At 41.1% G+C, this 27,299-nt stretch overlaps 1 protein-coding gene across 18 annotated transcripts in view; it reads left to right on the top strand.

Moving 5' to 3' along the window:
• The window catches only part of ARHGAP10 (Rho GTPase activating protein 10), a 376,372-nt gene that overhangs the window by 204,732 nt on the left and 144,341 nt on the right, over positions 1-27,299 (top strand). For 17 of the 18 annotated variants that reach the window (XR_015144127.1, XM_086346463.1, XM_086346459.1 and 14 more), the window contains 3 exons: positions 1,291-1,372; positions 3,304-3,349; positions 5,428-5,493. Coding sequence is in view for 17 of the 18 variants with exons in the window: in XM_086346463.1 (XP_086202589.1) it covers positions 1,291-1,372; positions 3,304-3,349; positions 5,428-5,493 (194 nt within the window). In the remaining variant the exon portion in view is untranslated. Of the gene's footprint in view, positions 1-1,290; positions 1,373-3,303; positions 3,350-5,427; positions 5,494-5,717; positions 26,471-27,299 lie in introns of those variants that run through there. The other variant, XM_086346468.1, reaches the window with a different exon arrangement.

The following is a 27,299-nucleotide window of genomic DNA, read 5'->3' as shown; positions in this document are numbered from 1 at the left end:
GCCCGCCAGGCTCCTCTGTCCGTGGGATTTCCCAGGCAAGAATACTGGAGTGGATTACTATTTCTTCCTCCAGGGGAATCTTCCCAGTTTACAGTAAAGGATATTTTAATGAGAACAGATGAAAAAACCCATGAAGAGATAATACAGGGCAAAGTATGGAGGAAGGGACTTGGAGCTTCCGTTTCTGCTGTTGGGGTACTTTCCCTTCAGATTTCCATGGGCTCATCACCCTGCCAACTTTCTTGAACCCCAGGGATTTTTATGCGGGCTTCATTATGCAGGAATGATTGATTAAATCATTGGCTGTTGGTGTTGGAAGTCAACCTCCAGTCCCTCCCCACTCCTGGGAGGTGTATGGATGAGATGGAGCTGAAAATTCTAATGCTCTAATCACATGGTTGGTTCCCCAGGCAACCAGCCCACATCCTGAGGCTTTCCAGGAGCCTCAGCTCATTAGTATACAAAATGACACATCATTTTAAAGATTCCAAGTTTGTCCTTCCTGCCTACCCCCTTTCTCTATTCCTCCCTTCCTTCTGCACCACGCGTCATGCGGGATCTTAGTTCTCCAACCTGGGATCGAACCAGTGCCCCTGGCTTCAGACCTTCAGGGTAGTCCCTCTAAGGGTTTTTGGAGCTGTGTGCTGGGAGATGGGGTCAGAAATTAAACATATTTATTATATCACATCCTACAACTCCACTTCTGAGTATATACCCAAAAGAATTGAAAGCAGGATCTAGTAGCAGCATTGTTTACAGTAACCAGGTGGAAACAAACCATGCATTCACTGATGGGTGCATGGATAGAAAAATGTGGTATATTCATACAGTGGAGTACTATTCAGCCTTAAAAGGGGAGGACATTCTGACACATGCTACAGCATGGATGAAAATGGTGGATACTTTACCAATTGAGATAAGCAAGTCACAAAAAGACGAATACTGTATGAGTCTGCTTGTTAAGAGTCACCTAGAGTAATCAAGTTCCTTGAGACAACAGGTAGAAGGGTGGATGTCAGGAGCTGGGAGGGAGGGGAGTGGGGACTTGTTGTTTAATGGGTACAGAATTTTAGTTTTACAAGATGAAGAGTTCTGGAGTCTGGACTCAATACTGCTGAACCGTGTCGTTAAAAATGGGTATAGATGTAAATTTTATGTTCTGTGTATTTTATCTCAATTGAAAATTTAAAAGAAACAGTGACCACAATGAAACATTAGGAAGTGGAAAAGGAGGTTTGTTTTTTTTTTAGCAGTCAAGGAATAACCTGATCTGTTTCTGGTGTCTTGCAGGCCTGGTATTTCCTTGACCATGCAGGCGTTTTCGGAAGAAGAGAGGAAGCAGTGGTTGGAAGTTCTGGGTGGAAAAGAAGCTGTAAGATATAACCAGTGGTTGAGTTTTATTTCAAATCCTTTAGAGTTGACTTCTGTTCATTTTCATGTTATTTTTGCTTTATAGTATATGAAAAAAAGTTCCCTGCTGAAGCTGGTGTCTGAATTCCTCTTGGAAGCGTTTGGTAGTCTAGAAATTTGGTTTGAGATAGCAGCGGCACCCTTGAGACTGGCATATCATTATTTTTTATTTTTCTTGACTTTGTCGCTCAGGTTCGCTTTGCTTGAGGAAGTCATCTAAATTCTCAATTTCTTATTCCCTACCTGCGAAAGTACTTTGGGTGATGAACACAATAAATGCTTGCAATTCATTTTGATCTCAGTGGAGATGGAACGATAAATATGAGGCTGTGCAGGCAGTATTACAAGTGACTGCTGCACTTATTTGCTTGATTTAACAATTTCTGGTTTAGCCTAATGAGCCACAGTGTGCAGTGTTAGGTAGCCTGAGTGAATGGGCCTCTGTGTTCAGATTGGTTTGAGGAATAAATTAAAGGCAGCGATAGCAATCCAGAGGCATGGGACTTCAGTCCGTTTGCCACTTTATTCAAGCACTGCCTTCCTCTCAGAGGACTGGTGGCGTCTGGGAGTTGAGAACCGGGCAGGTCATATATTGAATGGGGGACTTAACAAGGATAATTATAGAAAACACCATAGTACTGGTTTAAATCAACTCTACTTAAAGTATTATGACTCATAACCAGCTGCCAGTGCAGGTACCAGGTGGGCTTATCTGGCAAGCATTTGGCGTTTCAGCAGGATTTAAAAAGAGGGATAGAGCCCAGTAGAAGAGGGGTCATATATAGTAAAAAGAGAGGTGTCAGAATAGAGCTTGTGAGATGGGCAGAAGATAATGTTATCTGATGGCAGTGGGCAGTCCCTGAGAATATAATAAGGCGAAGAGGATGGGCAGCAACACATTTAGCAGTCTTGACACGGTGTTTGAAACATGGAAGCCCAAATTACATACTTTAAAAATAGATCCTGTATAAGAAAATGCATCATCCTTGGAGGAAAAAAGCAGTGATCAGATTTGTGTATCATTTTTTTATATTTGATCTACATTTAGCTTCCATGATTTTAGTTCTGTTTATTCTTAATTTGTCCTTGAAATTTTTAGCTAGGAGTCAAGAGTACTTTCAACATTGGTAGCTGCTGAGATCCAAAACAGTTTATCCTAATCCTCTCTAGTAAAGGCACTGACCTAGACTTGTCCCCCCAGAGATTCAAGAAATGCTTTGGAGAGTGAGTTTGCCTATTTGCATAGCAAAATGGTCATATGGCTAAGTCATGAGGAAATAAGTCTATTGCCAAAGGCAGTGTAACCTTGACACATACATCCTCTCCTTTAGAGTAAAAAAGCCAGGTAATTACTTTGAGATATACAGATAAATGCAAGTGTGCATAAAGAAAATAAATATTCAGTTATGTACTTAGGTAAGGGCACTGAAGGCATTTCATAATTTTTTTCAGGTGACGTATGTGCCTTGAAGATAATGGGGCAGCACTAGAATTCTCAGAGGCAGCCTGGGATCATCACCTTGATGTTTCAGATGTGGTTATTGAGATTACGGCAGAAGTCATGTCTTTAAGTAAACAGCAGATTTTAGCAATGGTGAATAAATGAGCTTCATCTTCCTAGTTAGAATGCAGGAGTTTGTTTGAGCATTACAAATTTACATGAACTTTCAGTCCTGGCACTTCATATTATTTTTGCTACTTTGGCAATGCCTTGGTGAGAGGCCAAGGAGACTCAGAGCTCTCCTTTTTGTTACCTGTCTTGCCTTTGAGCCCATGATAGTGATTAACCAACGTCAGTGTATTATTTGGACAGTCCCTAGGTGTGCCTACTACAATAGAATCATTTTTATGGATTTGCTGAAAAAACTGTTTCCCCTTTTTCTCTTTTACTAGCTCTTCCCTAGTTTTAATAGAGCCATCATCCCAAGACCAGAAGGAAGTAAGTGCTAATGTATAAAAATGACTGTTGTCTCCCTTTCTCATGAGTTACTCTGTTTTTATTACTGATGTCAAACTGTCGCTGGGTGCTTGCTCTCTGTACTCTGTCTGTGTCAGTCTGCTAAGTGGTGGGTGTCTTATCCACTGAGGACCTCTTCAGACTTTTCTTGACTGCTGAAACTCGCCTTGATCTTTCCCATCTCTGAGCCTTTTTCTTTCTCGTCTTCCTCTACGGAAACCAAAATGCTCTATCATTGACTTTGGTATTTGTTTTTATGGCCATAAACGAATACACAAGAGTTTCAGGCATGCATCTGTAAGCTTCCTAAGTTATAAACTCCTGTGGGTGGGAACACCCCACCAGTTCCTCGGCTCCCCACCCCTCTCACCTCCACACATGGTATCCTTTATTCTTCCAGTCTCTTGGATGTGGGCTGTACAAATAGTCAGCATTACACCTTAGAAAATAAAACTAATAGCAACCAAATGCGTTCAGATATTCTAGGACAATGATCTTCCCTTGCCTTGTATGTCCTAGAGGAAAAGGAAATAATCTCTGGCTCTTGTACTCTTGATTTTAACTGGATAAGATAAGATGTGATGAAATTTTCTGGATTCTTTATGAATCTACTTTTCATATCTTTGGAAGAATGAAGCCACATTTGTCAGATGTCCACAGTTTGGAGACATTGTTAAATGAGCCACGATTTCAAAGTGATTATGGTGTGTGCATCACTTAACCCGGCCCTGGAAATTCACCAGGTGCCTCGCAAGGTTGTCAGCCATGGAGGCACCTGCTTAGGACTTCCCTCCCTCTTGTCTTCTCTTCTGTTGCCCTTTCTTCTCCTCCTTTCTCTTATCCCCTCTTTCTCTTCTCTTCCTTTCTTTTCTTTTTACCTGAGAAATGAAAACATGTTTTGGAAAAGTAGTTTTGCTAAGCAGAAAGAAACACTTAAATTTTATATAAATGTGAATAGTAGATCTGTAAAAAAGTACACCACTGCCCACTTTTCCTCATTAAAGTGCTCTCCAAGCTTAGCTTTAAACCTGTAAAGTTTTTGTTCATAAATTATTCCATGCTGTCCCTTCTGAGAACCAAGGGTTAGTATTCCTGCTTCTGAGTTCTAAAGGCGGAATAAAGCATTCACTTTCCCTGAGTGCATTTTTGAAACAAGAGTTGTCTTTTATTAGGGTCCTCAAATACATCAGCCTAATCAATGGCAAAGTATTCATATTAGAAAAAATATAAAATTGTATTTTCAAAATAATTTTTTTTTGCTACATGAATCATCTTTTAAATTCATTATGAAAATAATAAAATATTAAACATTTAGAGCATGGTATAAAATGTGAAAAAAGTTTCTAGCTCATCATTCAAATACTATTTTTAAGAGTGTCTAAGAATTTTTTCCTCCTAGGTTAAAAAAGAAAAGTTTTGTGTTATTTCCCCAGCTTGTCAAGTAATTTAAGAACTTTCACTTATGTTTATAATTAAAAAACAAACCTGAGTTGTTGGAATTTGGGCAAAACATTAACTATTTCTGGATAGCTTCCTCTAAAGATTAATTGTAATCACTTTCTTTTTCACTATTTAAAATATTTTTGCTAACAGCTAGTTTCAATTATGAATTTATTTATATATGTTGGTAATGTTAGTCATATATGGGTAATGTTAGTCGTGTCCAACTCTTTGAGACCCCATGGACTATAGCTTGCCAGGCTCACTGTCCATGGGGATTCTCCAGGTAAGAATACTGGAGTGGGTTCCCATGTCCTTCTCCAGGGGATCTTCCCAACCCAGAGACTGAATCCAGGTCTCCTTTCTGTAGGCGGATTCTTGACCGTCTGAGCCACCAAAGAAGTATCTGTTGTTAATGAAGGTCCTGATACTACAAGTGCTCCTCTTCTATGAAATTCTGATTTACGTTATTTAAACAGGGAGTGCATGGCCTTTAGTTTTCTTTTTTTGAAGAGGGAAATAAAAAGTATATTGGACCTAAATACTTTTGTCTTATTTTTGTCAGCAAGAAAAATGTGAGTATTTGCACCTTTAATATTTTACAACTGTATTTCTTTTAGGTGCACAGTTGGATAAAATGGGATTCACAATTCTTAGAAAATGCATCCGTGCAGTTGAAACACGAGGTAACATTGAATCATTTTATTCATGAGAGGCTATAGGTATGTAAAATCTTAGGGTTGTTTCAAATGCTTTTTGCTTGGTTAAGTAGAATGAAATATTTTAATGCAAAACGCACCTTCTAGGCATCAGAGATTCAGTTGTTCATTTACTCTGAGCCGGGTAGGGGAGGAGGGTGGCGGGGGTTCCTTTTTATTTACACGTTTCTTTCTTGTGTCGAAACCTGAAGTCAGTGGAAGAATCAGCAGCGCTGGACTTGGACAATCAGTCTTAATCACTTCTTGTTTACACGCTAGTAAGGTATTTCCGTCTTCACTTGTCTTGTTAGCTTCCAGTTTAAAAATCAGCATCATTGAGATATCTTTTATGTATGGTAAAATTCACTGATTTTAGCTGTAAATTGATAACTTTTGATGAATGTGTTATAGTTGTGTAGCTACCACCACTGTTATAGAAGATTTCTATCTCCCCCCCAAATTCCTTTGTGCCCCTTCTCAGCCTGCCTGCCATCCTTGGCCCTTGGCAACTACTGAACTGCTTTTTATCACTTTCGTTCTTTTTATTTTTTTAAAAAAGCTTTTTAAATGAATGGAATTATGCAGTATATACTCTTTTGAGTCTGGCCTCTTTTGTTTAGCATAATGCTTTTGAGATTCATCTTTTTGGGTGTACTTTTGTGTGCTCTAAGTTGCTTTAGTCATGTCCAACTCTTCGCGACCCTATGGACTGTAGCCAGCCAGGCTCCTCTGTCCATAGGATTCTCCAGGCAAGAATAACGGAGTGGGTTGCCATTTCCTTCTCCAGGGGATCTTTGCGACCCAGGAGTTGAACCCACATCTCTTACATCTCCTGCGTTGGCCAGCGGGTTCTTCACCACCAGCAAACACCTAGGTGTACTCTTAGTGCTTTTGTCTTATTGCTTGGCAGAAAATCCATGGACGGAGGAGCCTGGAAGGCTGCAGTCCATGGGGTCACTGAGAGTCGGAGACGACTGAGCGACTTCACTTTCACTCTTCACTTTCATGCATTGGAGAAGGAAATGGCAGCCCACTCCAGTGTTCTTGCCTGGAGAATCCCAGGGACAGGGGAGCCTGATGGGCTGCTGTCTATGGGGTCGCACAGAGTCGGACACGACGAAAGTGACTTAGCAGCAGCAGCAGCAGTATTTCATTTTATGGATATACTGCATTTTGTTTATTCATCCACCTGTTGGTAATTTTTGAATTGTTTCCACTTTAAACTTCAGGGAAGATAATCCCTCCCCATTTTGGTTTCCTGACTTAAAAGCTCAAGGGTCTTTTGTTTCTAGTCCTTAAGGAAAAACAGGGCCTTGGTGCTTTGCAGCCATTGTGGCAGGCTTTGGAGAAACTAAATACAATAAATTTGCAAAACAAGCTGTGTCTGGGGGCTGGATTTCTCTTTGTTTAGAGTCTAGTGAAGTATGGATAAATTGAATATTTAATTCCCTCTCATATATTGTTTATCCCAGTCCTACTCTGAATGACTTAGTGGAATGAAGCATTGCACTCACGTTTTCTGTCAAAACAAGGTCTTTGTTATAAAGCCAGGACTGCCACCTGTGAAATGAGAGTGTTGGCTAACAGATGAATACGAGCTGTTTTATGATTTGGGGATTTGCCCATCGATAATAAAAACCCAAGCCACAGAAAGCTTTTCTTCCATTCTCCCTTACAGTGGCAATTCAGGCAGTGACACATTTTCATTCATTTCAACCTGCACTGAGGTTGAGCTGACAAGTTTGTTCTTTTTCCTAATGGTTCAAAAATTTCCAAAATGGGGATACTGTGATTTTTCATCTCTCTCACTTCATCATTCATGTTTCTCTTTTTCCTGAGCTTCTTAAGAGCCTTTATGGTATCACTTGCATGGTTTTTTTTTTTTTTTTTGTAAATACAATTCTTTCCACAAAGGATATAATTTATATCTACTTGTCTCTGCCTGGGCAGATAGAAATCTATCTAGAATGCTTTCTGATGAATCTGTAGTTTTATGGAGTGTTATGTTCATTGGCCTCCCAGGTGGCGCTAGTGGTAAAGAAAGTGACTGCCAGCGCAGGAGATGTAAGAGTCACGGGATTGATCCCTGGGTGGGGAAGATCCCCTGGAGGAGGGCATGTCAGTCCACTCCAGTATTCTTGCCTGGAGAATCCCATGGACAGACGAGCCTACAGTCTATAGGGTCACACAGAGTTAGATACGACTGAGTGGCTTAGCGTGTATGCACATGTTCATTGAATGGAATATGTATAATAGAATCTGCATGAATTGAATGTATTTTATTATAAACATGTAAATTTTTTTTATAGAAGAATGAGTCTATATCTTTTAAGTTAGATTTTTCCCATTTACAATGAAAAACAAAAATGCATATAATATTCTTTTCAAATCTGTTGTCCCTCAAGCTCTTTCATAACTAAAGCCTTTTGTTTTTAGTAGAGTAATAGGCTAAAAATAGAGTTAAAAGGATCAACTGTCAGATCATGTTACTCAGTATGATGAGGAACCTTGTGGAATCGCTGAGGTTTTTATCCTAAATTTGGAAGTTCCCTCAGGGAATATTGCTCTGAATGATTTCCCCTAAATCAGCTATCACGGCTATTGATTTTTTTTTTTTTTTTTTGCTACCAATGTTGTTGCATCACTTTTTTTCATCAGTCAGGATAAAGCTAGTTTATGTTCCTATAACAGGAAGCTGGAAATTCTCTGCGGGTTAAGACAACAAGACTTATTTCTCACTCAGATAGTTGGTAGGAGGGCTTTGCCCATCACTGCTACCTGGCTTCCAGGTTCCTGGTTGCCTTGCCTGGAGGACTTTGGACCATCAGGTGAATACTCTGGCTTTGATGCGAGTTTCATTTGCTCACAGCTGATTGGTTAGAAATGACCACATGGCCTCGTTCAACCGCAAAAAGTCTACATAGCACACCCCTACCAGGAGCCTGGAAAGCAGGCAGAGAGCCAGGAGTATCTGGTGGTGGCATTAATGACCGCTGTGCGTGCTTTGTGGATCTACATGCCTACGGTCCAGAGGCATTTAATAAGATCTGTATGAAGAATTATTTCTGTTCACATTTTTCAACATTTTAAACAAAGACTATCATTTTCTCTGAAAACTACTGTTTCATATGTTTTGGTTAAAGCAGTTAGTGTACCTTTTACCTAACATGTCTTTTAAAAATGACACCTGGGATTTTTATCAACTTTTGAAAGCCACTCGGTCACGTCCGACTCTTTGCAACCCCATGGACTGTGGCCCGCCAGGCTCCTCTGTCCCTGGGATTCTCCAGGCAAGAATACAGGAATGGGTAGCCATTCCCTTCTCCTGGAGAATCCTTCTGATCCAAGTATTGAACTGAGGTCTACTGCGTTATTGGATGATTCTTTACCATCCGAGCCACAGGGAAGTGGCATCAATTTTGTGTTATCATTTAAATATGTACAAAGCATCAGACAAATGCCTAAAACTTACTGTAGTCCTCAGCCCCCTGAGAAAAGGTAACATTTTTACTGATGTATCTACCACACATAGTGATGTAGATAACATACGTACTATGTGACACATATGTAGTGTAATATATGTTGTCCTAGAGGGGACTGTTAGCATTTAGCATTTGCTGTGCTAACAGCCAAAAGCTAACAGCCAAAAGCATCCTAACAAACCCCATTTCACTGTAATGTCAGCATCAGTTAACAGATCCTACTCTTCTTTTCTGTAGAGTTGTTCATGAAGCTAAGGCACACGAGAGAGTCAGATCAAGGGGTCTTTCATCCATTTACTGAGTATTTGTTAATGATCTTGTACCGGCTCTTAATGGATCCAGGTCATCTGACCACCGCTGGGAGCATATCGCTTATGTTTTCCAAGTTGAAGGACTTCCTGAAGCATCTGTTCTCAAACACTGCTGTGCCATGGAATCACCTGAGATCTTTAAATAATGCTGCTGCCTAGCTCTCACCCCCAGTCAGTCTGATTTCGTTGCTGTTGGGTGTGAACTAGGAAGCTGGCGTTTTCAATGTTCCCCAGGTGATGCTAATATGTAGTAAAATTTAGGAGTCTTAATGGAAGAGTTGCTTATGTATTGGAGCAATGGGATACACAGATGTTATCTATATAGTGTCCTGCTGGGAGGGATTGGGGGCAGGAGGAGAAGGGGACGCCAGAGGATGAGATGGCTGGATGGCATCACTGACTCGATGGACGTGAGTCTGAGTGAACTCCAGGAGATGGTGATGGACAGGGAGGCCTGGCGTGCTGTGATTCATGGGGTCGCAAAGAGTCAGACACGACTGAGCAACTGAACTGAACATGGGGGACTTTCAACTTCTTTTTTAAAATAATCCAACCTAAACCCAGACAAACAACAGAAAACTTCCAAAGAAAATAGCTCCATGTTTGTTTCCTTCCCTCAGTAACAAGTGATTTGTCATAGTTAAACTGTAGTTCTCATGTGAAGCCAGTATTTATGGAGCATTCATGGGGTGAATATAGCCTTGCTCTAGGCTTTTGGGATTCATATTAAAGGTTGGTTACATGTAATGCTCAATCCATGAATGGTAGACAAAACATAGATATTTGTAAGTAATTTAAGGATTTCAGACACTAAAATAAAACTGTTACCAGATTGTGTGGATGAAGAGAATTTGAATATACAGATAGATTGCTGAGTGTGTGTCTCTGTGTATGTTCAGTTGCTAAATCGTGTTCGACTCTTACGATCCCATGGACTGCAGCATGCCAGGCTTTCCTGTCCTTCATTATCTCCTGGAGTTTGCTCAAACTGATGTCCACCCAGTTTTGATGCTATAAACCATCTCATCCTCTGCCTCCCTCTTTTGCCTTCAGTTTTTCCCAGCATCAGGGTCTTTTCCAGTGATTCAGCTCTGCATCGGGTGGCCAAAGTATTGGAACTTTAGCATCAGTCCTTCCAGTGAATAGTCAGGATTGAGTTCCTTTAGGATTGACTGGTTTGATCTCCTTGCTGTCCAAGGAACCCTCAAGAGCTTTTTCCAGCAGCACAATTTGAAAGCATCAATTCTTTGGTGCTCAGCTTTCTTTATAGTCCAACTCTCACAATCTGTACACGACTACTGGAAAAGCCATAGCTTTGACTATATGGACCTTTGTTGGCAAAGTGATGTCTCTGCTTTTTAATATGCTGTCAAGGTTTGTCACAGTCTTCCTTCCAAAGAGCAAGCGTCTTTTTCAATTTCATGGCTGTAGTCACTGTCCACAGTGATTTTGGAGCCCAGGAATGTAAAATCTGTCACTGCTTCCACTTTTTTTTCCCTTCTGTTTACCGTGAAGTGATGGGATCAGATGTCATGATCTTAATTTTTTGATTGGTGAGTTTTCATCTTAATTGAAGTCTGTGTTTTGGAACAGCCTTCTTTGGATTTATAGGAGTAGCAAAGTATATTTTAGCGTTTAGAGAGACCTCACCAAAGATGTGGAGACAGAAAATAGCCAAATGGAAAGGAAGCATGAAGAAGTAGAATAAAAGCAATACTCAGGTGTTTGCATTTAATTAAGAACCTGAATGAGCACTAGAGGGTGGTGGATAGCAGAATAGCAGGCTTAGAGAGGTAAATATAAAAGCTAGTATTAGTGACCATATGTGGGATAGAGGGGCTGAAGAAGCACGTGGGAGGGAGCGGGGAGCTCAGGTTACTCCAGGAAAGAGTTGCTTTCTGTGAATGATGAGATGTAGGTTCCAAAATGGTGCAATAAAGAGAGGCCTTTCAGAAAGTTACAGGTAGGTACAACTTTTTTTTTTTACCCTTTCAGGCTCTTAGTTTCTAAAAGACTGTCACTAGGAAGTTCATTCATCCTGTCTCCTCCCGCCCCATCTGTGAAGGTCAGAGAGCTAATTTTTTTACACAGTAGATTTTACTGCTCATTAAGTGTATCTGTTTCCTCTTTCTGTCCTTCCCTTGGGTTGTTTTGTTTCTTTTTTAAACTGTTTATTTTGCATTGGAGTATAGCCAGTTATCAGTGTTGTGATAGTTTCGGGCTGGCAGCAAAGGGACTCAGCCCTACATATGCATGTGTATCCATTCTCCCCCAAACTCCCCTCCCGTTCAACCTTTGGATTGTTTGAATCCTGAGATGTTCGTGTTCCTTCCTTTGGCACTTCTGTTGCCTGGTATTGTTAATTACGTACTTATTTTGTTTCAGAACGTGGAGAATAATTTTCTTTTGTAAATAACTTAAGGAACCGCCTCCCATGCCCAGTACCTGTTTTTTTTGGAGTTGGATGAAACTACATTTTCCAGGTGCATGCACTATAAAATATGCAAAAACAAAGTATAACGCTTGCTGAAAACCTTCTTTCAGTTGCTGTTTTTTAAATAGTCATAATTTAAAACTACATTCGAATGCCACTGGTTTATGAAGTTTCTCTTAAAAAATTCTTCCTTATGTGGATAATTTGAATATTCACTTTAATTTCTAGAGCATGGCATTAAGACGTCAGTCTAGGCAAGCTGTCAGTTATCAAATTCAGCTTTGTAACAAGCTGTGAATTCATGGGATAGAAGGAGGAAGCCACATCTAAGATATGACAGTCTTTGAATTGTCTCACGTAAAAGTGAATTTCTCTTCCTTTCGAAAGCAAAGTTTTAGGTCTTTGGGAAAATATCCTGAAGTTGGCTTGAGGACTTTTTCTGCTTCCAGAGCACTTCTAGAGCTGTATGGGGCCTTAGAATGGACCTGGTAGAAGATGATGATGTACAATTTCAGTATTAATCTTTGTGGGAGGGAAGATGCCCGAAGTGAACTTGCAACATATTTTACCAGCGTTGCACATTAATCTTAAATTGACAAGGGCCATTTACGTGCAAAATGAAGAAATAAAGAACAGCTGTCCCTGGAAAATTTACAGCAAGTTAACTAGCCTTTCTGGCTCACTGTCTCTTTTTTAATCAGAATGGGTGTGAGATGCGTGTGGGTGGAGAGAGAGGACGGTTTTCTGTGGGAGGGAGCTGGAGTCCTGTGGTGTCTGCATAATGCAAATACAGAGCTGAAATACTAACTCCAGGCGAGTCAAGACTGACTTTTCATTTTCTCAATTAGTAATCTTAATTGTTTTAAGAATAAGTACGTTTCCAAAGCTATTAGCTTCCAAATGAGTTGTTCTGTAAAATGAATAGCGACAAATGGTTAAACCGTCTTGTTCCTGAGTTGGCACGTGAGGTTTTGTGTGTTTGGCTCACAGTTGGATGAGGTCCGTGGGCATTTTCTTGTGAGCCTGTCTTGGCACTTGGAGCATCACGCTGGAGACCAGGGGCTCAGAAGTCAACCCTGATGAGAATCTCTTTCTCCACTTTTCTCTTTAGCTCTGCAGCCCTGTAAGTGAGCTTGTTAACCTGTCTCAATTTTATCATGAGCAAGACAGGCTAACAGGAGCAACTCCCTTATAGTGCGGTTGTGAAAATCAGCAATGGGGATTCTTGGGATATTGGCATACATTGAGTGCTTAGTAAATGTGAGTTGCTTAGAAATAAATCTATTACTTGAAGCCAGTCATCATCAAGTGGTCCCATCATTGATGCAAGGCTCTGGGAACACTAAGGAACTTTGTTTTGTTAATGGTCATTTATATAGGGAAAGAAATCACCTGAGTTCAGCTTGTCATGTAATGCTGTGTGACTTTTGTAAGAAGCAGCAAAATTAACTGGCTTGACTTTCAACCTCTGTCTCTCAGTGCCTTGTAATGGACACTTGAGCAGTTAAATGGCTTGAATGCAAGGAAGAGACCTTGCATATGGAAAAAGAAGAATATGGCTTTAGACTATCTCAAGCTTTCCAAAAAAGAAAGGAAAGAGAGACTGTTCAGGGTAGCCTAACAGTGCTGTTCAGTTGCTAAGTCGTGTCATACTTGTTTGCAACACCACAGACTGTAGCCCGCCAGGCTCGTCTGTCCATGATATTCTCCAGGCAAGAATACTGGAGTGGATCACCATTTCCTTCTCCAGGGACCTTCCTCACCCAGGAATTGAACCTACGTCTCCTGCATTGGCGGGTATTTTTTTTTTTTTTTACCGCTGAGACACCACGGAAGCCCATACTTGAGAATAACCCACAGAAATATGGATATAAAGTTGTGATGATTTTTGACTTGTCCCTGTTGCCACAGCTGCTCTGAGGTGGTGAGGCAGGTGGCAGCAGAGAGACACCACTAGACCTTTTCCAATAATATTCTGATCTCTGTAGAGGACCGATAAAAAAAAAAGAGCCTTCCTAGAACTTTCCCAGTGGCCCAGTGGTTAAGACGCTGAGCTCACAATGCAGGGGCCACAGATTCAGTCCCTAATGGGGGAACTAAGATCCTGCATGCTGCATGGCGCAGCCTAAAAAAAACAAGTGTCTTGAAAATAGCAACTGCCAACTTTTGCTTTAAATCTGAGTCTCTTTTTAAATTTATGTAAGTAAAAATTTGTAGCTACTTAAACTTGAGCTACATGAGTGCTGAGTTTGAAAAGAAAATGACTCTTACTTAGCAGCCCATCCATTCTGGCTTGCTGTACTACTTATCCACTCCTGAGTGTGCACAAGTTAGATGGACTTTACTCAGCACTTTTTGACTTTCTTCAAGGGAAGATATCGGGGTTGGGGGGAGCGGGTAGTTAGATGGTAGAGATATGGTTCTTGTTCTTAATTATCACCTTTAGTTTAAGGCAGTGAAGGCTCTGAGATTTTATCTAAGTTTCATGTGAACAGGTTCCCCTGTAGAGTTTCATGGATGCCGGTAGAAAACTCAAGACTCCTGGATCAGGGATCAGGGACAGTTCCTTACTCTCAGTAGGCAGCGTTCTACATTTTGTGTTGGTGTCCTGAGCCCCAGTTCGCAAGGGCATGGCAGAGAGGGTGAAACGTATCTGCACACACTGCATTGTGCATTGTGTTGTAGGAGACGAACTCTGAACTTTGGAAACTCAACTGTTTTGAAATGACTGGCACATGGGCCTGCTGTTTGCTCTAGACGGACACTAGCTCTTATTTTCCAAGGCTGCAAACAAACCTGTTCTTTGTGTCAGAAGAAGGTGCTGGCACAGTCGGTGTTCACGCACCCTGGGGTGTTGCTGGCGGAGGTGAGTGGGTGGGGATGGCTTGAGAAGATGCTCAGCAAGCAGTTGAGGCCGGCGTGTGGTAGGTCCTGGGTGTTGGGCTGTATATTTGTCTCCGTTGTGCAAGCACTGTGAGAGTGACAGATTGGAGCAGAAGGGAACGCCCGAGGAGGAGATGGTTGGATGCCATGACAGACTTCATGGACGTGAGTTTGAGCAAGCTCCAGGAGTTGGTGATGGACAGGGAGGCCTGCGTGCTGTAGTCCATGGGGTCACAAAGAGTCAGACACGACTGAGCGACTGAACTGAACTGAGAGTTGATGTGGGGAGGGGCACAGAAGCAAAGACGGCTGGTTGGATTTTAGAAATAATCCAGGTGAGAGGTGATGGAGGTTTAAAGTTTCCATTGGCAAAGGGAAAGAGATAATGGATTGGAAGAGAGACTCAAGAGAAAAATAGGATCTGGTGACCTTTTGGATGTGTTCAGTTCAGTCACTCAGTCATGTCTGACTCTGCGACCCCATGGACTGCAGCACGCCACGCTTCCGTGTCCATCACCAACTCCTGGAGCTTGCTCAAACTCATGTCCATCAAGTTGATGATGCCATCCAACCGTCTCATCCTCTGTTATGCCCTTCTCCTCCTGCTTTCAATCTTTCCTAGCATCAGGGTCTATTCCAGTGAGTCAGTTCTTCGCATCAGGTGGCCAAAGTATTGGAGCTTCAACTTCAGTATCAGTCCTTCCAATGAATATTCAGGACTGAGAGATAAAAGTGAAAAGTAAAACAGATAAACAAAAACTTGACTCTAAGGTTTCCACCCTGGTAGATGAAGACATCTTTAGCCAAGACAGAGAATGCAAGAGAAGTAGTAACTTTTGAGGGAATATGAATTGGTTTCAGTTCAGTTCAGTCGCTCAGTTGTGTCCGACTCTTTGCGACCCCGTGAATCGCAGCACGCCAGGCCTCCCTGTCCATCACCAACTCCCGGAGTTCACTCAGACTCACGTCCATTGAGTCAGTGATGCCATCCAGCCATCTCATCCTCTGTCGTCCCCTTCTCCTCCTGCCCCCAATCCCTCCCAGCATCAGAGTCTTTTCCAATGAGTCAGCTCTTCGCATGAGGTGGCCAAAGTACTGGAGTTTCAGCTTTAGCATCAGTCCTTCCAAAGAAATCCCAGGGCTGATCTCCTTCAGAATGCACTGGTTGGATCTCCTTGTAGTCAAAGGGACTCTCGAGTCTTCCCCAACACGACAGTTCAAAAGCATCAATTCTTTGGTGCTCAGCTTTCTTCACAGTCCAACTCTTACATCCATATATGACCACTGGAAAAACCATAGCCTTGACTAGACGGACCTTTGTTGGCAAAGTAATGTCTCTGCTTTTGAATATGCTATCTAGGTTGGTCATAACTTCCTTCCAAGGAGTAAGCGTCTTTTAATTTCATGGCTGCAATCACCATCTGTAGTGATTTTGGAGCCCAGAAAAATAAAGTCTGACACTGTTTCCACTGTTTCCCCATTTATTTCCCATGAAGTGATGGGACCAGATGCCATGATCTTCGTTTTCTGAATGTTGAGTTTTAAGCCAACACTTTCACTTTCATCAAGAGGCCTCTTCACTTTCTGCCATAAGGGTGATGTCATCTGCATATCTGAGGTTATTGATATTTCTCCCTAAAATCTTGATTCCAGCTTGTGCTTCTTCCAGCCCAGCGTTTCTCATGATGTACTCTGCATATAAGTTAAATAAGCAGGGTGACAATATACAGCCTTGACGTTATTTGGAACCAGTCTGTTGTTCCATGTCCAGTTCTATCGGTTGCTTCCTGACCTGCATATAGGTTTCTCAAGAGGCAGATCAGGTGTTCTGGTATTCCCATCTCTTGAAGAGTTTTCCAGTTTATTGTGATCCACACAGTCAGTCTTTGGATAGTCAATAAAGCAGAAATAGATGTTTTTCTGGAACTCTCTTGCTTTTTCCATGATCCAGTGGATGTTAGCAATTTGATCTCTGGTTCCTCTGCCTTTTCTAAAACCAGTTTGAACATCTGGAAGTTCACGGTTCACGTATTGCTGAAGCGTGGCTTAGAGAATTTTGAGCATGACTTTACTAGCATGTGAGATGAGTGAAATTGTGCAGTAGTTTGAGCATTCTTTGGCATTGCCTTTCTTTGGGATTGGAATGAAAACTGACCTTGTCCAGTCCTGTGGCCACTGCTGAGTTTTCCAAATCTGCTGGCATATTGAGTGCAGCACTTTCACAGCATCATCTTTCAGGATTTGAAATAGCTCAACTGGAATTCCATCACCTCCACTAGCTTTGTTCATAGTGATGCTTTCTAAGAAGACCCACTTGACTTCACATTCCAGGATGTCTGGCTCTAGGTGAGTGATCACACCATCATGATTATCTGGGACCTGAAGATCTTTTTTGTACAGTTCTTCTGTGTATTCTTGCCACTTCTTAATATCTTCTGCTTCTGTTAGGTCCATACCATTTCTGTCCTTTATCGAGCCCATCTTTGCATGAAATGTTCCCTTGGTATCTCTGATTTTCTTGAAGAGGTCTCTAGTCTTTCCCATTATCCATTCCCCTGGAGTTCATAAAAGTTGATGGGCTTTCAGGTTGCTTCTGTGTCTTGGCTGTTGTAAACAGTGCTGCAGTGAGCACTGGGGTTATGCATCCTTTCAGATTATGGTTTTTTCTGGACATATGCTCAGGAGTGAGATTGCTGGATCGTATGGTAGTTCTAGTTTCAGTTTTTTAAGAAACCTCCGTAGTGGATGCACCAATTTACATTCCCACTCACAATGTATGAAGGTTTCCTTTTCTCCACACCTTCTCCAGCATTTATTGTTTGTAGACTTTTTGATGATGACTATTCTGACTGGTATGAGATAACCTCTCATCATAGTTTTACGTGTCTTCCTGGTGGCTCAATGGTAAAGAATCTACCTGCAGTGCAGGGGACACAGGAGACCTGGGTTTGATCCCTGGATTGGGAAGATTCCTTGGAGAAGGGTTTGGCAGCTCACTCTGGTATCCTTGCCTGGAGAATCCTGTGGATGGAGGAGCCTGGTGGGATACAGTCCAAGGGGCTGCAGAAGAGTTGGACATGACTTAGTGACTAAACTACAGCAGCTAGTGATGTTGAGCATCTTTTCAGAAGACAAATTTTTAAGGAACAGAGGAAGTTTGAAACTAGACATTAGGAAAGGGAAGTGGGGAGAGAAGATTTGATTATCACTCTGTGAAGTGCTCATCTCCATTTGAGATAAAGCCATTCTGAAGTTACACCTGCCCTCTTTCCAGATCAGCTCCATCGTGGACCCCTGAGGTTTATCATCAGCCCGAGAAAGATATGTCCCCTTTGCTGAGACTCTGCAGTGCCTCAGAAAGTCTCTTAGTGGCAGATATCATGTCAGTGTAGAAGCTGCATCTGACAATGTTTAAAATCCTAATAAACAGAAGTTTACATTTTCTAGGTGTTTCAAATATGCTACTACACTACTTCACCCAATCCCTATAGAACTCAGTAGGTAGTTGACCACATATATCTTCTTTTTTAGGGTCAGGTGCGTAGTTCAGGAGACAAGTTGAAAGTGACAGAGCTGGAATTCAGATCTTGGTCTCTGATCTGATCCTGGTCTGTGCTTCTTAGAAATGCTGTGTGGTGTAAAGTAAAGTGAGAGGAAGAGTTGGGTGACGGAGCATCTTAGTGGTGGCAGGGATGCTGAATTCTGCCACAAGGTCCAGAGACTGTGCCATGCTGCTTTTCCCAAGGTTCACACCGTGAGGAAAGGCAGAAGGGTGCCTTGAATGAATTGAAGCTAGATCCCTTAGGTCTGGGACAGCTGGAGAGTGTGTGACCCTGAGCAGTTTTCCTGGCCACACCTTATGGCTTGTGTTCTCTGTATTCCCTGATCAGCGAGCAAGCCTGTGCCCCCTGCCGTAGAAGCGTGTGCTGTGGGCTAAGTTGCTTTAGCCAACTTGGTGCAACCCCATAGACTGTAGCCCACCAGGCTTCTCTGTCCATGGGATTCTCCAGGCAAGAATACTGGAGTGGGTTGCCATGCCCTCTTCTAGGGGATCTTCCCAACCCAGGAATTGAACCTGTACTTCTTAGGTCTCCTGCATTGGTAGGTGGATTCTTTACCACTGACATTACCTGTTAGAGTCTTAACCACGGGGCCACCTGGAAAGTGCTGTCTCCCTGAGCGTTTCTAATGAAATAAGAAACTTCCTGTTACTTTGCAGCTTTCTCTTGCCCCCTCCAGACATTCTGCCTGCTGGTTTGGGTGGTTGTACAAGGAATGCAACAAGTCTAGGGGTTTTCTTGTCTGAAACAAAAATTCTTTCTCTTGTTCTCGCCAAAAACTCGAGTTGTGGCCAGTTACCTGGAGTATTGGGAATATTTTGTAGTCCATTTGGGCCCTAATAAAGGTTAGGCCTTAATAAACCAAACACTCTTTATATTCGAGACTTGGATTTGAGAGGATGGCTCATGGTCAGACCTCCATGTGCTGCAGAGTCCAGAAATTATCAGTACTTCCAAAGAAGTTGGCTTGGACCTGGAATTGGAAATTTGCCTTGTAGTTTTTTTGAACATGTCTCACTCCTGCTGGAATGGGTGTGCATGTGACGGCTGGCCTCAGGAGTGCCAGGCTGGCGGGGTTCTGAGCTCAGCCTTGGGTTGGTCTGGGTGTGAAAACAACATGTGAGTGAAATCCTGAGACCTCTCCTCCAGGTGCCTGCGGATAGGGAGGCACCTTGATCCCAGCCTAGAAGTGGATTTATATGGTAAGAGTGTGGGAAAGGCGACATGAAAGCGAAAGCAAGGCTTCACAGGAAAGGAAAATGCAGATCAGCTCCTGGCAGGTAGTAGCTGTCTGTAATGGTTCTCTATCTGCCGCCCAAATAATTAGCATCCAAGGGAGAAATTCCAAATGTTATTGGTGAACAGGAATTTTATATTTTCCATGAGTCATTCATATTAAATAAACTTTGACTCTTTTCCCAGCATATGCTTTATTTTATGACAGTGGGCTGCAGACTATAAGCCTTCGTTAGGGTGACTATTTATATGCATTGTGCCAAACTGTTTTGATATTAATCTTGAATTTTATGTTACAGTAAGAGATTTTCATGACTGTTATGTAAGGCTTATGCAAATGCTTTATAAACATCATCTCTCTTATTTTCGCAGCAGCTCCATCCCATCATTAACCTCGTTTTCAGATAAAGAATTTGAGACAGAGATTGAGTAACTTGCCAGGTTATACAGCTGGGAGAGGGGAGAGCTGGAAGCTTTCAGAATCTCTATAACATTAATTTGTAATAATTTGTATCTGTAACCCTAAGAAGTTTGTTTCCCAGATGGTTGTATTTTTTTTTAAATGAGGGAACCAAGATCTAGAATGAAGATGTTACTCAGTATCATTTTGAGCTTCTCATCTTTGTAAAGCTGTAGTTAATCCTCTAACTGTCCCAGTGCTTAGGAATGGTGTCCTACCCTGCCTACTTTTTGCAGTATTTGCTACCTAGTGTTAAAATAATGCATTCGTCTCCTAAAGTTTTAGAATTCTTCAGTTTTATACATAGAGCATCTTAAATTTATGATGTTGAATACGTATGTTCCTTTGATGGAAGAGTGAAGCATTCTTGGTTTTATATGCTTATATTTAAAACTAATTTAATATAGACACATGTTCTTGACAGAACCTTAAAGTATTATGAATGACACTGTATCTGGGAAGGGTGTCTGTGTATGAACTTGTTTATGTAACTCAGTGTAGTGGATGGCTTGAAAAGCGTTTACTATACTGACACAGACATTTGAACAGAGTGTTTACTTAATTATAAATGTAAGAAACACATTGCCAAATGTTTGTATTCACCTGTGACCTAAAACAACGTTCATGAGCCTTTTCATTGCTTTTCTTTTCTTTGAATGACTTTAATAACATCTTATTTATTTATTTATGTTTAGAATTGAAGTATAGTTAATTTATGGTGTTGTATTATTTTAGGTGTACAGCAAAGTGATTTGATCATATATAGATATAGGATATAGGGCTTCCCAGGTGAGTCAGTGGTAAAGAGTCTGCCTGCCGATGCAGGAGATGCAGGAGACATAGGTTCGATCCCTGGGTTGGGAAGATCCCCTTGAGGAGGAAATGGCAACCCATTCCAGTATTCTTGCCTGAAAATCCCATGGACAGAGAAGCCTGGTGGGCTACAGTTCACTGGGTCGCAGAGAGTCAGATACAGCTGAATGCACACACACACACACACACACACACACACACACACACGCATAGTGGTGTGTGTATATGTATATACTGTATACTTGTATATATACACACATACACATGTAATGTGTATGTATATACTTTTTCAGATTATTTTCCCCTATAGATTATTAAAAGATATGGAATATAGTTCCCTGTGCTACACAGTAGATCCTTGCTGTTTATTTCATTAATCCTATACTCCTAAATAGTCCCTTCCCCTCCTTTCCCCTTTGGTACCCATAAATTTGTTTTCTGTGTCTGTGAGTCTATTTATGTTTGTAAATAAATTCATTTGTATCACTTTTTTAGATCTCACGTATAAGCCGTATCATATGATATTTGTCCTTGTTCTGACTTCCTTCACTTAGTACGTGAATCTCCAGATCCATCCTTGTTGCTGCAAATGATATTATTTCATTCATTTTATGGCTAAAGAATATTCCACTGGGGGTGTGTGTATCACATCTTCTTTATCCGTTCACCTGTCGATGGGTACTTAGGTTGCTTCCGCATCTTGGCTATTGTAAATATTGTTGCTGTGAACACTGGAGTGCATGTATCTTTTTGAATTAGAGTTTTTCTCTGATATATGTCAGGGAGTGGGACTGCTGGATCATATGGCAACTCTATTTTTAATTTTTTGAGAAATTTCCATACTGTTCTCCATAGTGGCTGCACAAATTCACATTGCACCAGCAGTGTAGAAGGGTTCCCTGTTCTCTGCACCCTCTTCAGTGTTTGTTATTTGTAGGCTCTTTGATGATGGCCCTTTTGATTGGTGTGAGGTGATGCCTCATTGCAGTTTTGATTTGCATCTCTCTAATAATTTGTGATACAGCTGTCATTCTTAAGCTTCGTTGTTAGGTATTTCCTCACAAATTTTTCCTAATCATCTCACCTATGGTGCTCTTTCCCTTTTATTTTCCAGAATCTTGACGATATATAAGACATAAAACATATATGCATGAATATTTATGCTTATTCATTACATAGCCCACAGGGAAATTTGTCTTTGCAGTGCTGGTGGGATATGTACATGTATATTTGTATTTATGCATGTCCATGCATGTATATACACATGAGCCTTGTTAATAACGGCACACTTTAGACTTTTGATGTGAATGTGAACATGAACATTAATGACCTTTCACCCTAGTAGTCAGCATGCACAAATGCAAATAAATGTTTCACTTCCTCTGTAAATATTGATCAAGTATCTCAGTTCACGCCAAGCACTCTGCTTGTTACTCTCAGTAGGTGAGAACTGAATGAATGTTACTTTGTAGACCCATGGAACCTGATCTTAGAATCATACACCTGGAAAGGTCTTTTCAATAATTTTTTGCCTGTTAACCATCAAGTGTTGATGTTTCAGTTTGAGCCTTACTTCTTTGTACAGTTACATCTATTTTTTCTTTTCTTTAAAATGTTTTTGTTTTACATTGGACTATAGGTGATTTACAGTATTGTGTTATTTTTTTCTCATTATAATCTTTTTCGTCTCTTTCTCTCCATGTCTTGTTACCAGCCAGTCATCAAGTTATCACTCACTGGTTCAGTGTATCAGTTGACTCTGTTTCTTTGTTAAAGGTATGCCGTGTGCTCTCAGGCTCAGCATCTGCTGCTGAAGCCAGAGAAGTGCTTTTCAAAAGAAAAGACTTTATGACTGTGTGGGTCCCAAGTTTCTCTCTCTTTTAATTTGAATGCCTTTTTAAATGTTACCCTGTGTCGTCACTGTATTCTACCTCAGTGCCTGAAATATAGTAAGTCCTCAACAGTGGTTATGAAATCAACAGGAAACTAAATGTGATACAATTTCTAGCCCATGATCCTCTCCTTTCTTCCCCGTTTCTCCTTCCGTTCATTTTATAGTCATCTTCTCCCTGTCTGCCTTCCTGTGTGCGTGCTTTGAGTACCTGTCTTCTCTCTTCTGCTTCCATGACTCCAGACACCACTGTTTTTTTCTTACCACGTTGACTTGGTCAGGTCAGTCCTTCCAGCCTTTACTGCTAACCTCTGTTTTTTAATGGAATTTACCAAGCCTTGAAAGTTTCCTTTTTCCCCTTTTGCATGTAATTTTCTTTTGGTTGTCAGGTGAAGCATCTTCTTTTCTCATGTGATTCTCCAGCCCACCCCCAGGGCCTCTGGGTTGCCCTCTGGGGTTCCTGAGTGCCGTGTGAGTGTTTGCTGGGGCTGACCATTTGGAGAGGGAAGCAGTGAGACAGAGAGGATGATGAGGCCTGACTCATTCCTGCTGCTTGCCCCTCTCCTTCAGGAAGACGTGGGCAGTGCTCGCTGACAGAGCTGTGTGAGATTGGAGGAGGCAGGTGGGGGAAGGGAGACGAGTTTGATTTCACCGTGGCCACTGTGCCCGGGGACAGCCGTCATCAGCTGCTCATCAGTGAACTGGAGAGCACTCCCCTTGTCTTTGCTACTGGTCAGAACCAATCTGATTTATTAAAAAAAAAAAGCTGTTGGCCTGTAAATACTCTAATGAGATTCCAGGTTTTTGTTAAAAGTTAGAAAGGATTGTGGTGATGACAGCTGTCAGTGAGCTTTGATATGCTGGAAAAGTTGTAATACCTTGGATTTTTCTTAAGATTTTTTACTGGAGTATAGTTGATTTACGATGTTGTGTTCAATTTGGGTGTATAGCAAAGTGAATCCGTTATGTATATATGTATAGTCACACTTTTTTAGGTTCTTTTCCCTTATAGGTCATTACAGAGTATTGAGTAGAGCTCTCTGTGGTGTACAGTAGGTCCTTATTATTGTTGATATTTATTTTATATATAGTACTATGTATATGTCAGTCCCAATCTTTCAATTTATCCCTCTTCTCACTCACCCCTCATGACCATTAATTTGTTTTCTACGCCAATAGCTCTGTTTTATAAATCCATTTGTACCCTTTTTAAAGATTCCACATGTAAGCAGTACCATAATGACGTTTGTCTTCTTCTGTCTCACTTCACTCAGTGTGACAATCTCTAGGTCCGTCCATGTTGCTGCAGATGGCGTTATTTTGTCCTTTTTATGGCTGAGTAACGTTCCGTTGTATATGTGTACCACATCTATATCTGTTCCTCTATATCTGTTCCCTGACATTTAGGTTGCTTCCATGTTTGACTATTGTAAACAGTGCTTCAGTGAGCATCAGGGCACATGCATGTTTTTGAATTATGATTTTCTAGGGATATATGCCCGGGAGTGGGATTGCTGGATCATATGGTAGCTCTAAGTTTCGTTTTTGAAGGAGCCTCCATACCGTTTTCCATAGCTGCTATAACAGTTCCCATCCCACCAAGTGTGGAGGGTGCACTTTTCTCCATACCTTCTCCGGCATTTGTTATTTGTAGATTTTTTTTTGAAGATGGCCATTCTGACAGTGTGAGGTGATACTCATTGTAGTTTTGATTTGCTCTTGTCTAATAATTAGTGAAGTTGGGCATCTTTTCACTTTTTAGCAGTCTGTATGTCTTCTTTGGAGAAGTGTCTATTTAAATCTTCCCATTTTTTTGATACTTTTTTGATATTAAGTTTCATGAGCTGTTTATATATTTTGGAGATTAATCCCTTTTGAGTCACTTCATTTGCAAATATTTACTTCCATTCTGAGAGTTGTTGTTTTGTTTATTAATACCTTGGATATTTGAGTTTTTAGTTCCTAGGTGTAATGTCTGTTTTAGGCCAAGTCCAATCTATATCTGTAGTTCTAAATTAATTTCAAGTCAAATCAACCTAGGTATACTGTTCCATCCTCAACTAATCTATGCAAGGCACCGTGAAGGCTATTGAAAGCAAACACACCAAAAAACCCCAAACCAAAGCTAACCTACTATTTTTCAAGGTAATATGTCTACATATTTGGGGAGAGATGGAGGAACACAGGTCTTAATCTGAGAATTCTGAGGTGGACGTGTTTGAGAAAAGGTGGTATGTGGCATACATTGTCGAGCATATAGCATCTTTAGACAGGTTTGGTGTAGAAACTACTTTTAACATAGTGACGTATGAATATTCATACTGACTGGGGAAAAAGCAGACCGAAATAACCTGATGTCAGGTCAGGCATTCAGATGTTTGATTTTGGGAACTGTGAATGGGAGAATTTGGGCTTGTTTTAAATGTAATCAAATGTTAAAAGGAATTAATAATAAGTCAAATTCAGAAAAAGGGACTATCAGAGGGTGTGGAGAAAAAGGAACCCTCGTACACTGTTGTTAGGAATCTAAATTAGTGCACCCACTGTGGAGAACAGTATGGAGGGTCCGTAAAGAAAACTGTGACTAGAATTAGAGCTGCCATGTGACCCGTCAGTCTCCCTCCTGGGGATATGTCTAGAAAAGATGAAACTCTAATTCAAAAAAGACGCCTGGACCCCCCAGTGTTCGTAGCAACACAGTTTATAATGGCTGACACGTGGAAGCAATCCTAGTGCCTGCTGACAGATGAATGGATAGAGGACATGGTTCATATATAGAGTGGAATATCACTCAGCCATAAAATGTGATGCCGTCTGCAGCCCCGTGGAGAGACCTAGAGATTATCATACTAAGTGAAGAAGTTGAAGAAAGACTAATACCACTTGTATATGGAGTCCAAAATATACAAATGAACTTATTTACAACACAGAAAAAAATTCATAGACATAGAAACAAACTTAATAGTTCTCAAAGGAGATGGTGGTGGTGGGGGGGAGATGAATTAGGAGTTTGGGGTTAACAGATACACACTGCTGTATATAAATTAGATAAGCAACAAGGACCTACCGTATGGAACGGGGAACTATCGTCAATATCTGGTAATAACCTAGAATGGAAAATAATCTGAAAAAGAATACATATACACACACACATACATACACATAACTGAGTGAATTTGCTGTGTGGTTGAAACAAACACACGTTACAAGTGAACTATAGAACAATAGGAAAAAATGATGGAAAAAGAATACATAAGTTCAAAACAGATAACATTTGTAATTAAAGGAAATATCACTATGTGACAGTGATAGTGACAGAAGAAAGGTGGGATTTTTTTTTTCTAGTTTGAAGTTCTGGATGGGACTTTATCTTGCTCCCTGTTGACTCTTGGGCAGCTAGAATTTTACCCGCCGTGTATTTGATGAATAAATATTTGGCAGATGAGTCATTAATGAAGAGAAAGGGAAGAACTTCTCCCTCAGAGGGGACTTGGGCCTGAGGAGGGGATGAATTTGTTTTTTTGTGGGTAATAGTCAGGGGTCTATTCTGATATAGATGAATATTCTACAATAAATTATGGGTTGGTGAGGTGAGGCTTGTTATGAAGAGTTATGTGTCTATGCCTTACATGCTTGTTCAGCTGAGGAATTTGGACTTGATTTGATGACTTCCTCTTAAGTGTGGATGGGAAGGACCTAAAATAATCAAAGTCACTTGAAAAATAAAAAGTAGAAAAAAATGATGGTGTTCAGAATGGATTATGGTTATGTTCATCCCTATTAGGGGTGCTCAACATACAGTCATCAAATTCAAGGCCATGTTGAAGAAGCAGAGGTTAGTCTGAAGTGTGAAGAAAATGCAGACATTGGTCTGTTGAATTCGGAAAGTGAAAGGGAAGAAGTTAAAGAAAATTTTCAAAATTATAATACTTAGTGATGAGAAATAGTGATCCCTCTGGCTGGAAGAGGGAAATTTGGAAAGAAGTTGCAGAGGTTATAAAAATCCTATGACTTGACATTTGGATTGGTAAAAAGCCTCTTGATGAAAGAGGAGAGTGAAAAAGTTGGCTTAAAGCTCAACATTTAGAAAACGAAGATCATGGCATCTGGTCCCATCACTTCATGGGAAATAGATGGGGAAACGGTGGAAACAGTGTCAGACTTTATTTTTTGGGGCTCCAAAATCACTGCAGATGGTGACTGCAGCCATGAAATTAAAAGACGCCTCCTCCTTGGAAGAAAAGTTATGACCAACCTAGATAGCATATTGAAAAGCAGAGACATTACTTTGCCAACAAAGGACTGTCTAGTCAAGGCTATGGTTTTTCCAGGGGTCACGTATGGATGTGAGAGTTGGACTGTGAAGAAAGCTGAGCACCGAAGAATTGATGCTTTTGAACTGTGGTGTTGGAGAAGACTCTTGAGAGTCCCTTGGACTGGATCCAACCAGTCCATTCTAAAGGAGATCAGCCCTGGGATTTCTTTGGAGGGAATGATGCTAAAGCTGAAACTCCAGTACTTTGGCCACCTCATGCGAAGAGTTGACTCATTGGAAAAGACTCTGATGCTTGGAGGGATTGGGGGCAGGAGGAGAAGGGGACGGCAGAGGATGAGATGGCTGGATGGCATCACCGACTCGATGGACATGAATTTGGGTGAACTCTGGGAGTTGGTAATGGACAGGGAGGCCTTGTGTGCTGCAATTAATGGGGTTGCAAAGAGTC

The sequence above is a fragment of the Bos grunniens genome, chromosome 17, assembly GCF_055505025.1.
Source record: "Bos grunniens cultivar Pamir isolate PY7600 chromosome 17, Bosgru_T2T1.0, whole genome shotgun sequence".
NCBI lineage: Eukaryota > Metazoa > Chordata > Mammalia > Artiodactyla > Bovidae > Bos > Bos grunniens.
Note: the sequence above shows the minus strand (reverse complement) of the source record. Positions and strands in the feature narration are given on the sequence as shown.